At 42.9% G+C, this 13,368-nt stretch overlaps 1 protein-coding gene across 4 annotated transcripts in view; it reads right to left on the bottom strand.

The window, feature by feature from the left end:
• APPL2 (adaptor protein, phosphotyrosine interacting with PH domain and leucine zipper 2) overlaps nucleotides 1-13,368 on the bottom strand; it is a 50,022-nt gene that overhangs the window by 22,189 nt on the left and 14,465 nt on the right. For 3 of the 4 annotated variants that reach the window (XM_032493440.1, XM_032493439.1, XM_032493441.1), the window contains exons 3-8: nucleotides 9,759-9,818; nucleotides 9,139-9,210; nucleotides 5,329-5,416; nucleotides 2,603-2,644; nucleotides 2,438-2,496; nucleotides 1,527-1,673 (exon numbers count right to left, since the gene is read on the bottom strand). In XM_032493440.1, the coding sequence (XP_032349331.1) occupies nucleotides 1,527-1,673; nucleotides 2,438-2,496; nucleotides 2,603-2,644; nucleotides 5,329-5,416; nucleotides 9,139-9,210; nucleotides 9,759-9,818 (468 nt within the window). Of the gene's footprint in view, nucleotides 1-1,526; nucleotides 1,674-2,437; nucleotides 2,497-2,602; nucleotides 2,645-5,328; nucleotides 5,417-7,093; nucleotides 7,292-9,138; nucleotides 9,211-9,758; nucleotides 9,819-13,368 lie in introns of those variants that run through there. The other variant, XM_032493442.1, reaches the window with a different exon arrangement.

Here is a 13,368-nt window from a genome sequence, read left to right as displayed (position 1 = left end):
CCATCTTCCCGCTGCAGCCGCCGTCCACCTAGGAAGTGCAGGCCAGGAGAAGCTGTGGTCCTGGGCCGTGAGAGTGAGTGAAATCAGCTGCAATCAAACCCATCCTTTAGCCCTGTGCGGACCATCCTCTAACCTACCAAGCTCCCCAAGCACTGACCCATCAGGCCTGGGGCAGTTCATCTTTCTGAGACTCTAAGCCCAGGACCCTCCCTGATTCAGGGCCTCTCACTGAGCAGAAATAACTGCTTCAAAGGCAAGAACTGTCAATCCAGGGAGGACAGATGTGACAGGAAGTATTAATCAGAGAGAGCCAAGGGAGTACTGGCATTCTCTAACAGAGTCAGGACGCCTGCAGGGGGAGAGGGGCAGTACTCAACAGGACAGAGGAAGGCGACAGAGTGAGCGAGTACACACGTGGGATGCCAGCGCCCTCTGTGAGGGAGCTGGACAACTCCCAAGGACTTGCTGAGGACTGGAGACCACAGCTGGACACTGTGGATTTTTGGTTTAACCCAGCTTTGCTCAGCTGACACAGAAGGATGATACTGCTCTATTTTAAATATTACCTCTGAATACACAGGCTGACTCCAGTGTCCTCACCACTCGACAATAGTAAGAAGACAAACAGCTGGGCCTGGATGTGTAAAGAGTCTCTCTTGTTCTCCTTTTCCCTGAATGAAACTGATACTGTATTTTTTTTTAATATTCTAAAAAATGTATTTAAAAAATAATAGATGGTCACATGTGGGGTTTATTTTTTAATTGCTGACTTCTTTTCTTCTCAATATTTTGCTTCCTCACATCCCTTTCTGTTCCAGATTGTCAACAGAAAGAAGATTCTCAGGTGCATTTCTCACGTGCCCAAGTGAGGTTTGGAGTGAACCTAAGCGGGGCTAAAGCAGGCCAGGGATGGAGGGTGAGAGCTGGTGCCACAGTCAAGGCCTCAGTCTGAAACTGGAGCCTCCCTGCAGACAAATGCTCAGCAGACCATGAAATGAGAGGAGGAAGCCAGAGGAACATTCTGCAGAGACTTCATCAAGCAGCAGCGACATCTGCCCACACCCCAGATGCCAAGGTGCTGGCAATAACCTCAATAACACATCGTCTGGAAAGAGCCCAGCTGAGGGTGATCTTTATCACACGGGGAAGCCAAGGAACATGTGGAGTCCTAGGCTGTAAGCCCAGCTCCACCAACCTGGGCGTCAGCTGCTTCTCACAGAGTCAGACCAGGCCTGGCTTTCATTTGGATCAGAGATGAAGGGCCATGCCGGCTCCTCCCCACCGGAGTCTTGGGATCAGGGCCATCATTTCCTGCACTCACAGCCTAACAAGTTGGGCTACGATGATCCAGCCCCTCTGGCAGTTCTCCAAGTGCTGAATCTCAGAAGTTTCCAGGGAGGCTGTGCCTCTGTGCTTCTTTCTCTGACAATGCTTCAGTGTCTCCCAAGTGCTACGTCAGCAGACGGCATGCTGTTCTCCACAGCTGACGTATAGGTCTGAGGCCTCGGGGGAAGGGCCCACCCTACCTGTCCGTGCGCAAAGCCCAGCATGGGCTGCATCATGGCCACGCGCTTCCTGTACTGCAGCGCGTTGAGGGCACAGTAGTACTGAAGGGATGAAAGGTGCTGCTTCCGCCGTGCAGCCGCCACCTCCTTCACAACTTCAGTCTTCAACTGATCAAAAGGGGAAAGGAAGATGTCAAGCTGTCCAATGCACGTGGCAATTCTGTAAGAGCATGCAACTTCCAAACATGTTTACTTATTCATTAGAACCATTTTTGTGACAGACATAATAAAACACAGATAAGGTTCTACTTCAAGTTTCTAAAAACCCAAATTAAAAATACCAAAGTGGTGGCATCTCAGTGTTTGTGAGGCTGCACTGGGATGAAGCCACTATTTTCTGCTGGTTGGTACAGATTTGTAGCTACAAAGCATTATAATCTTTTTAGGAAAACAATATGGTGGTATGCACTAAAGCCATAAACACTTTGGTTCTCTCATAAGATTGTATTCCAAGGAAATCATAGAACAGAAGTAAAAATTATATGCCTGAAAATACTCAATACTATCTACAGTATCTAAAAAGCTAGAAATCATGAATTAAAGAAGCAGAATCAACACCCAGGGCAAGGAGTTCGAGTGCCTGACTATATGAGTCAGACAACCATGAAGTACCCAAGCTTAAGTTAAAATCATTATGCGACTGTTAACTTTACGATGGTTCCAAGTTGGTGTTTGACAAACCGGTTTGAAAAGCTAGAACAGAAAAGTGGAAATCTACATAGGAGATTTGGAATAAACATTTAAAAAATCCATCTATTGGGAAAAAAAAGTTCATCAAGACATCCTCAGTGCCACGAATTCACAACAGGAAAACGCCAAAGGAGGGTTAAGTAAAGGAAGTGAAAAATAACATGTAAGGTAGGTATTCTTACCTTTTCGTTGTCCTTTTTTTTAGGAAGCCTGCTATATTTTGCCATTGAGAGGTCATGCTCTAAAAATAAAGAGACACTTTAGCACAGGCAGGCTGAAAGGCAGGAACATTCAATCAGCCCACAAACACACTAAACCCACATACCAAGAACAGAGAAGATGCTTACCACTGCTGGCGAGTCCAAAGAGATCCTTTAAAGTGCTTACTTCTGAACAAGAAAAAAGAAGTATCTTAGAGAAAAGAAAAATAAAAGCAACCCAGAGCTGCGCTTTCCCAAGAAAAGAAAGGTAGAAGGGGGAAGGCTCTGCCAGCACCCTCAGACCCTCTGCCCTCTGGGGCCTTAGCCTGGTGGTTTGGGACCCTGGTCTCACTGGAGCTTGTGGCTGCAGCTACACCCCATTCTCAGTGACCCTGACTGCCCACAGACTCTTTTTCTCTCCAGACAGCATTCAGGGGCCTGCAAAGGAAAGAATACTTTGGGGACATGGGCTGGAGTACGTGGAGACCAGGTACTGTTCATGGAAACCTGGAGTATAAACTCTGATTCTTCAGCCCCTAAAAAGACTGTTTTCATACACCTTTCCTCCGAATGCCCTGACTATATCCATAACCTAGAAATTCCCTGTCGTTGCCATTTTAACATCTGACAGTCACCACTGACAAAGGAATATGAGCGCTTGTTTTAATGAAAAAATCTGAAGCAATCTAGTGGACTACTTGCAACAAGCCAACAGCAGCAACTATTACCCCATGTGGGTGCCACACCCACTGTGCACAAAGACAGCTTAACAGGGTCTACGTGAGAGCAATGACCGTCCAAGGTTAAAAACTTAAAAACAGAGATGTTTAAAAGGATATGACACTTTCTACAATTCTAAAACAACCCATTTTTACTTTGTCAAACAGAGCAAAGCATTTTCACATCTTCTGCTGTTTTTCAATGTCTCAAAGCTGCCTCCAGCTTTTAATTTTCTCTTCACATTATTCTTACTCTTTCCAATATAGGGCTACTTTCTGCCTATTCTCAGATTTTCCTTTCTCATCTTTTACTTCCTCTTGGGGCAGTTTTAGGGTTTTATTTTCCTCCTCAATTTTAAATAGCTTCCTTAATATCTCTTATTTTATCTTCACTCATATTATGTACTTGTACTGGTAGGTGAAGGAAAAAGGCAACAAAATGCGAGATGAAACACCATTAAGCAGAGGGGATGCCAGATTCTAATTTCGTTCTGATGTTGACTCAGGTCTGACCTGAGCTAAACACTTCAAATTTCTGTCTTGGGGTTATCAGAAAAGGATACCTGATTAACTCTTTTCATAGCTACCAGGAGGCTTCTCTTTTTACTACTATCAGGCAGTTTTATTCTCCTAAAAAAAAAAAAAAATCATCCTCCTGGGTAAATACAACTTCTAGAGTGGAGCCCTTCCGGACTAAGGGAGCCCGTGTCACTGACACTGCTGGGCACTCTCAACCCTGGGCTCCCGTAAACAAGCCTGAAGACATAAATCTGACAATACAAGTCTTAGGAGGTGATTGTTTTCTTTCCAAAACACTTAGAATTTGTTTTTAAAATGATATCCCCACACGTTTCCAATGACTTCGCTTAGAGAAAATCTTTTTTAAAAGTGCATTCAACGAGGCTTTCAGTCACTACTGGATAATCCTCACACGACGGCACTGATGTTTGAGGTTTACATGCGATTAAGGGATGCAACACTAAAAAACACTAAAAATCCTGCTTAACCAGGGTTTCTCTTTATACGAGCTAACTGACATATTATGTACTATTTTTTATTTGTCAAGTGTCAGTGCTGTCAAGCTGCCTGTAGGTAGAGTTTGTGCCAGCTCCACTGCTGCCTCCACAGCCTCAGATGACATGACCCCAGAGGATCACAGTGAAGGGGAAAATGCTTTCTCTAAGATCTGGCCTTCTGTTTAGCACACCTCTTCTGCTTAAAAAGAAAATGTTAAACTTTAAGATGTTATATTTTAAAGAGGAAGTCCTATACTGAACAGCTCTTTCAGTACTCAGGTTTAGATTTTTTGGGGTCTGCAATTTTTTATATCAGTACCCTAGAAAATACAGTCCTTTAGTCTCTAAGTAATGTATATTTTCAATGAAATAAAGGACAAGGGGACTAGATATCTGCACTTCCTTTTGTAACATCAAGTAAGTTTTTTCAAAATTATTTGTTCTTTTTTATATTTATTTTTGATTACCTTGATTTCTAATGATATAAAATTATTCTAAAGTCTTATTTTAGTTGAAGAATCAAAATTAATTGAAAATACCCCCCCACTCACTAAATGTGAGCTCCACCAGAACAGGGACCCCATATATCTTGTTCACAGCTGCACCCCCAGAGTCTAGCACAGATAAAACATGGTCCCTACTCTGTTCTTTCTTCTCCAAGCCTCCACTTCACATTCCAAAGTATTCATGGCTCCCTAAGAACAGCGTGCCTTTACAAATGCCCCCTAACCTGAAATATAAGCCTTACCATCTTTGTCTGCTTGGTAAACGTTTATTTCGCTCTCAAAACCCAGCTCAGGGATCATCTCCTCCAGGAAGCCTACCCTGGCACACCACCCTCAAAAGTGTAATCACGTCTTGCAGTGTGCTGTTGCTATTCCTGTTAAGTCTCTGTCCTGCTGCACCCAACACATGATTTATAATCATCTGTTTCCAAGTCTGTTTTCTCATTGGCCTATGACTTCCTTTAAAGTGAGCCAAGAATATAGTGAGGATTTAATAAAAGCTGAATTGAATTTCTCAAGAAAAGAGGGCATTTCTCAATGGTCCATACACTTAAAGAAATAATTGCAGTAAAAATTATTATTAAATGAATTAATATTCTGAAAGTATACGGCACTGAACTTGGTTACTTTACCTGTGAGATCCTTTTCTCGAAATTGTATAATAGGTAGAACCATTGTGTCTGCCAACTGTTTAGCCAGCCCTGTATGGAGAACATTAAGCTGAAAGAAAGAGAAATCTATTGAAGAAAATTATACCCACTATTACTGACACTGTCTTACTTCAACCAAGGGATCACACTGAACACTTCCACGTGGTTAAAGAGCTCAGATTCCTTAGTAAATAAAAACCCTTCATAAAACGGCAAATGATATAAGCTAAAATGTATTAAAAACTAAATGCAAGGTTCTAGCTGACCGGGGCATCAGCGAGGTTTGCCAAAGGAGTCTCCGAGCCGGTGGTTACTGTTAGTTTACTGTGCAAACTCTGGCTGTGTTCTCAATCTGAGCCACATCCGCCTGGAAAGGGAGAAAGCTTTGTTGTGCTTGCAGCGCAGGTCAGCACTTCACCAGGCTGCCGTGAGCTCTCTCACTCTCAGAGGGGGCTGAGGTCAGACCTGAAAGACAGGCCTGCTGGGAACCTCCGAACTCCATGACGGCAGGCACTATGGGCCTGGGAATTACCCTGGAGAGAGACTGCTCCCCACGGAAACAACTCAGCCAGATTTCAGACCTTTCTAAGAATAAGACGACTGTTCAAATGTGTTCCTCCTCACTAGATAATTTTAATAGCTCTGGACTCTTTCTTCCCTTGTACCTCAAGGCCTTACTAAATCCTGTCTTTGCAAATGAACTTGGAAAAATAAAAATAACCACCATCAGCACAACCACCTTTGAGCACTTTGTGTGTGCCAGCTTTACGTGCTTTATACCATTTAGTTCCCACCCATTCTGCGAGTTAGGTATTATTTATTATCCTCATTTTACAGATGTATAAATAAATCTCCAAATCCAGTGAGCAAACAAGTGGCACAGCTGGGATTTTAGGCCTGGGCTGTTGGGATCTAAAATCCATGCTCTGTCCACCACACCATCTGGGGTACAGTAAATAATGGTAGTTAGCAATGAACCCGGTGGAAAGCGTGGTAGTTAGCAATGAACCCAGTGGAAGGCCCAGACTGCCAGGAGGATGCTCTAGGATCCCTGTTGGCTGTCTAAGGGGAAATTACCTAGCAGTCATTTTTTTGGACTAAACATCTGGCAAAGTTTCTTTCTGCAGGGACAGTAGTCACATGTCTGAATCTCCCTTCTGCACACAGATCTCCCAGCAACAGATCTGGTCCTTAAGGGTTGTGCCTACAGAAGCTGCTCTGATGACCTTAAAGACAGGCCTGAGGTCAGCCATTTGCCAGGCAAGGGAGCTATTGGCCAAGCAGTCAGCGTTCTCCTTATCTTTCCATCAAGCCCAAACATGGCAGTTTATTCTGCGGGGAAGAGTTGAACACAGTAAATGCCATCAGGATAGAATGTCTTAACCACTTCTTCTGAATAACTTCAATAAAAATGTACTATTGTTTTTTAAGAGCAGTTAATTGAGTTGAATGGACTGGCTCTGTGCTCGATGCTCTCATGTAATTATTAAATTTACTCTCTAACTGCCCAGTTAAGTGGGCTGTCCTACTACTGATATTTACAGATTAAAAAACTCAAAACTCAGGTTAAGTGGCTTTCTTTCCAATGGTTATACACTTCAGGAATGACAAATTTCCTAGCTACTCATTTTCTTCCTAACAACTTCTTAAAGATCAAGGAGTTTGTATCACCAACGTTTTGCCTTGAGGCTTTTGAGAGGCATGGGATTAGCGCTTCCCCACACAGCAGCCTTGCTGAGGGGAGCACAGAAGAGCACAGACCACCGCCTGGACCTTCAGTATCGTCAAAAAAGAAAATGGGGTAACAGCATCTTCCTTGCGTGGCTACTATGAGGATAAAACAGTAGCATGAATGAAAAACACTCAGAGCAGAGGGCCTGACACACACTGGGCAAACAGAATACGTAATGACAAAGACTTCCTGTCTCATGCGCACTTCAAGGAAGTGATCTAGAAATTACTTTGGGGAAAATCACCAAGGGTAGAGATCTCTGTATGCCTATGATGTCGAAGATCTGGTTCCAAGACATTCTATTAAATATAAGTAAGAAAAATGCCTACTTTTAGTTGGATTTTTCTTTAATTTCTGGGTCAAATTACTTGTCTTGAAAATTTTTCAACCCCTGGTAAAGGAAACAACCTCAAAAGCTACTCTCCTCTTCCCACCTGACTTAACTGCTTTCACTGGCCTAGGTCTCTGCATCAGGAGGCTTCTGTGAAACTCCTTACCAAGCTAAGCTTTGGGGAGGCCATCAAACTACTTATAAAACCACATTTTAAGGCTTCCATCCTTGGGAATCCTTTGGGAATGATTCACTCCCCAGTAAAAGAATCATTATTCCTGCCCATGAAAATGTAGTTGTGAGTAAATATCTTAAAGAAGAAATCCTGGTTTAGAGTTTTGATAATTAACCACACTTTCTTAGCAAATCTTTTCTACTCAAGAAAACACATAACCTCAGTGGGTGTAGTCTACTGCTTCTCCTCCTGTGTTATTCATTCACTGTTAAGAAAAATTCTTCTCATCTTCAAAAAAAAATTACTTTTTGCTCCTAATTCCATTTTCCATTCATCTTCTTCCTCTTCTGGAATAGATATGCATCCGTATTAACACACACTTCAAAGAGCCAGAGCAGTGGGAGAGAGGACAAAGCTAAGAACTGGATAGCTTGTTCTGTTATATCCCCAGTGCCTAGAATTGCATCTACAAAATAGCAGGTGGTCAGTAAATGTTTGTTCAATGAATAACGACTTGATAAACTTATTTGATGAATGAATGAACATGCAACTGGTACAATTTTACATGAATGTTAATTTCTCATTTTATAAGCTGGATGAACTGTCAACTGTCTTTTTTGCTTACTCTTTATGATGATTTTCTATTGTAAGTACTACAAACTCCCCAAAAGATGACATAGTTTATACCTACTTAATTTGGCAGAGGGTTCTGCCCAGGACCAATAGCATTTGAGTGCTTTTGTTTTTTTACAGTTAGGATTTATGCACTTTTCCTATTACAATACCTGCTTTTCACAAATATTCCAAATGTCCTGTACAATACAGCTACAAGAATGGCTGTATGAATCTCTCTGTCCTGGGTTGAATCATGCTCCCCACAAAGATATGTCCACCCCAAACACATGAATATTTGGGAAAAGGGTCTTAGCAGATATAGTAAAGGGTCTCAAAACAAGATCATCCTGGGTTACCCAGGTGGGCCCTAAACCCACTGACAAGTGTCCATCTAAGAAGAAAAGACATAGACAGAGGAGAAAAAACCTGGGGGTTGACTGTGGAAAGAAGGCTGTGTAAAGTCAGGGGCAGAGACCAGAGTGATGCTGCCACAGCCAGGGAGTACCCGGAGCCACAGGAGCTGGAAGAGGCGAGGAAGGAGTCTCCCCCAGACCCTCTGGAAGGAACGTTGCCCTGCCAACAACTTGATTTCATACTTCTGGCCTCCAGAACTGTGAGAGAATAAATGTCCATTGTTTTAGACCACCTACTTGTAATTTTAAACAGCAGTCCTGAGAAACGAATTCTCCCACTTTAGGAAACTGAATTCCTAGAAATCTTTCTTTTGGTCTATTGTTTACGTATAGCAAAGTCTTCCCCCTCAAACCAGAAACAAACGTAATAGCATACAACCTCTTTTATGAAATAACCCTTGGAAGATAAAGTTGAGATACCTTCTCAGATATTTAAGTAGATATTGAAAAATAGAAAGTGGGCCAAGATAAAATGAAAGAAAGTTAAAAAAAAAAATTACAAAATTTTGCCACGTTGCTATCTTACCTCATCCACCACTTTGGAAAAATAGTGCAGTGTAGAAATTACTTCTTCATCGCCTTTGCCAAGAGCAAAATTCTAAGACCAAAGAATTCAGGTGTTAACTGGATGAGAGGGAATTCAGCACTACAGCATCGCCCCACAATACACTGCCCTCTGCCACCCTCCACATCGACTTCCTCTCTTCTCCCAAGAGCACGTCACGTCAGAGCGTCTGACTGCAGAGAACCAGAGCTGTGCCCCAGCGGTGCACTCAGCCGCCCCTCCCCGGCTGTTCCTTCACTGGTCATCACCCTTTTGCCTAGATATGATGGTATCTTTCAGTTTATTCCCTGGAATTGTTAGTGTGGATTCACTTGTAATCCCTCGAAGGCTATGAATCCTCAAGGGCAGGTGACTACTTCTGTAGGCTAAATGGAATGCATCATAAAGACTTTGGGATAATCATCAGTTAGAACTTATCAGTGGAAAGGAAAAGGCAAGAGAAAAGGAAAAATGGAAATGGACTATGAAAAAAAAAAAAGGAAGGAAGGTCCTTTAGGATGTCTCTGGAGAATTCCTTTCTAAGAACTCAACGTAAGAGAGTCCTGAGCACAGCTTCAGACTCCACGTGTTTATCGAGTTACCTGTTTTTCATACGCCAGCAGTTGCTTAGAAAGCTGTTGAGTAGCCAGACACATTTCGTTCTGTAGGGAGAAGAGAGAAACAAGTTAGATTTGTCCAGTGCATACACAGCCACTGAAAAAAACGCCACCTCTGAGAATCACTTAAACATAGTATGTGTGTATCCGTAAAATAATAAAATACTTTGTTCAGGAATTATTTGGAAAACAAGACCAAAACATATTAAAAGGTTAAAGCTTGCTTTTTCTTCCCCACCATTTATAAACTGGGGCTCCTTCTGGTCATTCAGTTGGTAAACAAATGTAGTGAGCAATTAAAATGTGCCAACATCCAACAAAGATGTGGTCCCTGTCCTCATGGGGTTTATTAGGGCAGCAGACATCAAAAACAGTGAGAACCACAAAGGAAATACTGGGTACATTAGGAGGCTCTGACAGGAGGACCCAGATGGTCTCCAAAGAAGAGATGTTTTAAGCAGACCTCTGGAGAAAGACTAGGAGTTAGCCACAGGGATGAGTTTTCCCGAAAGAGGGATGAGCATGTACTAAAGGTACCTAGAATGTCTAAAGAGCTATAAAGTAGGGTGTAGCTGGAACAAAGGGTGCAGGGTGTGGAAGTGAGACAAGGCTGGCAACGTAGGCAGAGCGAGGACACAAAGGACTCTATGGCCCCGTTTTAGACTTTATTCTAAGGGCAGTGGGAATTTAAGCAGAATTATGACACATCAGATTCTACCAAACTTAAAGCACTAGGTTAGTAATGATGGATGGTAACACAGAAGCACTACTACATTGCCTGAGATGGCCCCTTCTGTGCTGTTCTGCTCTGGCCAATACTATCCATTTTCTTCTTCTCTTATTTATCCTTCTAATCTCTAGCTACATAGCAGCTGTCTGCCACTATCCTCCCACCATCAATGCCTAGAAAACACGTCTTACGCTTCTAAAGCTCAGTTAAGGCTTCTCTTTAGATTCAGGGTGTATACCTAAGAGAGGGGCGGAGCCACCAGATCTGACCTGGAGCAGGTGAGGGGAGGGCATTGGCTGGCCTTGGCCTCCACTTGCCTTCTAATTCTCCTGGGTTTGCTGTTCCTTAGGGGTAAGGCCTGAGCTCTGCAGGAGCTTGTTTTGTTTTTCACAGGCCTCCTTCGCAAGACCCATCAGAGCCTAACCCTGTTTTGGGGGCCCTCTTTGCAAATAACTGGTCAACCTATTTCCTGACTTCTTTCAACTGCCCCAAAGAACAGCCATCAATAGTCCCTGAAACGCGGTATTCTCTCTTGTCTCCCAGAATAAAGTGAGGCAATCGTAATGAAAAGTCCCAGCTTTGACATCCTACTGGGGTGCCACTACTTTGGAAACTAAGCAGAGCAGGCAGCCACATTGTCAAAAGGAAGGAAAACAAATCCAGAAGCACTATGACCTGGATCTAGGCAGGAATGTGCAACTATTCCTAGCACAGCACAGGCATTCCACAGATGTTTGATGAATGAAGGAACAAAGTTAGAAGATTCATCTAAATTTCTAGCTTAAAACAATACCTGGAATCATGGTGTGAGAGGAAAAATACTTCCTCACCCTATAAGGCAACATCACAAATGGGAGGCAATAAAATACAAAGAGTGGACATGGATGAAGCAATCAGCCAGAAAACAGCCTGTTGATCATCTTCAGCAGCGTTGTTTTGAAGATCAGAGTGCACGGAGCACGGGTCTTGGCCCATTCACTGAGCTGCTACTCTGCTGTATCAGAAAAGCCCTTACTCCCCTTCTATGAGTTCGTAGTACTGTGTTTAAGACGCATTTGTTCAAGTTACCTTAGCATCTTCCTCCCCAGGCAGCACCATGTAGACTATGATTCACAGACCCACAGAATCATCCTAACAATAGCAGTTAACGCTTACAGAGTACTTAATTCATGCCAGATGCCACACTAAGTGCATTCCAGGCATTATGTTGTTTAATTCTGACAACCCCGTAAGGCAGGTTATAATTATTAACTCAATTTTACAGAGGAAGAAATGGAGGCACAGAGATGTTAGGCCACCTGCCCAAGGTCACACAACTAGTTAGCAGCAGGGCTGGAATGTGAATCCAGGTCTGCCTGAGTCTAGAATCCACACTCTTAAACACTATTCTCTAGGATCCCAAGTCCTGCTAAAAGACTTGAGAAGGCCACTGCTTTAGGCTAGAGTTGACAAACTTTTCTTGTAAAAGGCTAGATTAGTTTTGGCGTATGGGAAAATTGGTCCCTGTCACAACACAAGAGCAGCCACAAACAATGTGTGAAAGAATGAGTGTGGCTTCGTTCCAATAAAACTTTATTTACAAAAAAAAAAAAAAAAAGGGGACCAGTCCAAGGGCTGTAGAGTGCTGACTCTGCTTTAGACAGTAAATGTCTCAAAACACCTGTCCTCTGCCACACCTCCCTCAGGAGGCTCTCCATTAAGCTACAATCCTTCAGATTCAAGAACAGTTTCTACTCTTCTATATCATTCTTTTCTCTATTTTAGTTAAGTCTAAAATATTACTCTTCCATATCTGTATCCTTTCGAGACCAGTCAACAGATATGATAACCACCCTCTGTGGTTTTGTAACAAGCAAGGGCCACAGGCTACTTGAATTCTTCTCTTTTCTGGAGCTTATTGGCAAGTGCCCACCATGGACACGAGAATCCTGCTGGGGAGCTGCCTGCAGAAGACTGTGCCCAGACCAGCACAGGGACTCGTGCCAGGCACACAACTCCATCGAGGCTCGGGAAGAAGGGACAGCACATGACACACACAACTGCTTTCCAAAATTCCCGTGTACAGTGGACTCTGCCTGGTCTCTCCTAGAAATACCTTCTGGAAATGCTGTGTATTTCGGATGTGTGTGATTTCAGGCGGCAAGATTCTACTCTACCAGCATGATTCCACTGAGCACAAACCATACGTGTACAAAGTGGCCAGTCACTTGCCCTGAAAAGAAACGAACCTCCCCTTACAGAGCACATGACATGAAGTCTTTTGAACGAGACCAACCTTAGTCTTGCTCATAATCTATTGTACACAAAGGTTTTATGAAATGCTTTACCAACACCATATAATTAATCCACACCCTGTGAGGTAAGCCCGCCTAATTATCTCTGCAACAAGACTTGCAAAACTGGAACTTGTGTGAAGAGTAAATATTAGTAAGACAATAATAAAGATAGCTGCTAACATTTATTGAACCTTTTCTAGGTTTAAGAACTTTTTATATATTATCACATTTGAACTTTACAAGGCACCTATGGGGTCCTATAGGGCAGGTAGGGACTACTACCCTCATTTTACAAATGAGGAGAAAAAGGTTCAGAAAGGATAATACTTTCCTGTAATTACATAACTAATAACTGGCAGGGCAGAGACTCATCTCAGATATGCCAGATCGGAAATCTAAAGCCCAAGTTCTTAACATTATACTATTCCAATCCAAAGTCCAAAACTGTCCAGTACTACTCAGTGCCCTCGCAGAGCCTGTCAATATCGGCGTACCTCCCATACCTTTCTAGCGACAGTCCAGCAAAAGTGGTGGCCTAAACAGATTCTAAATGGAGTTCCGTGAGTAAGATTCCTTTGACACTCTAGAA

This window comes from Camelus ferus, chromosome 12 (genome assembly GCF_009834535.1).
Source record: "Camelus ferus isolate YT-003-E chromosome 12, BCGSAC_Cfer_1.0, whole genome shotgun sequence".
Lineage (NCBI taxonomy): Eukaryota > Metazoa > Chordata > Mammalia > Artiodactyla > Camelidae > Camelus > Camelus ferus.
The sequence above is the reverse complement of the archived record's forward strand: the minus strand, read 5'-3'. Positions and strand labels throughout refer to the sequence as shown.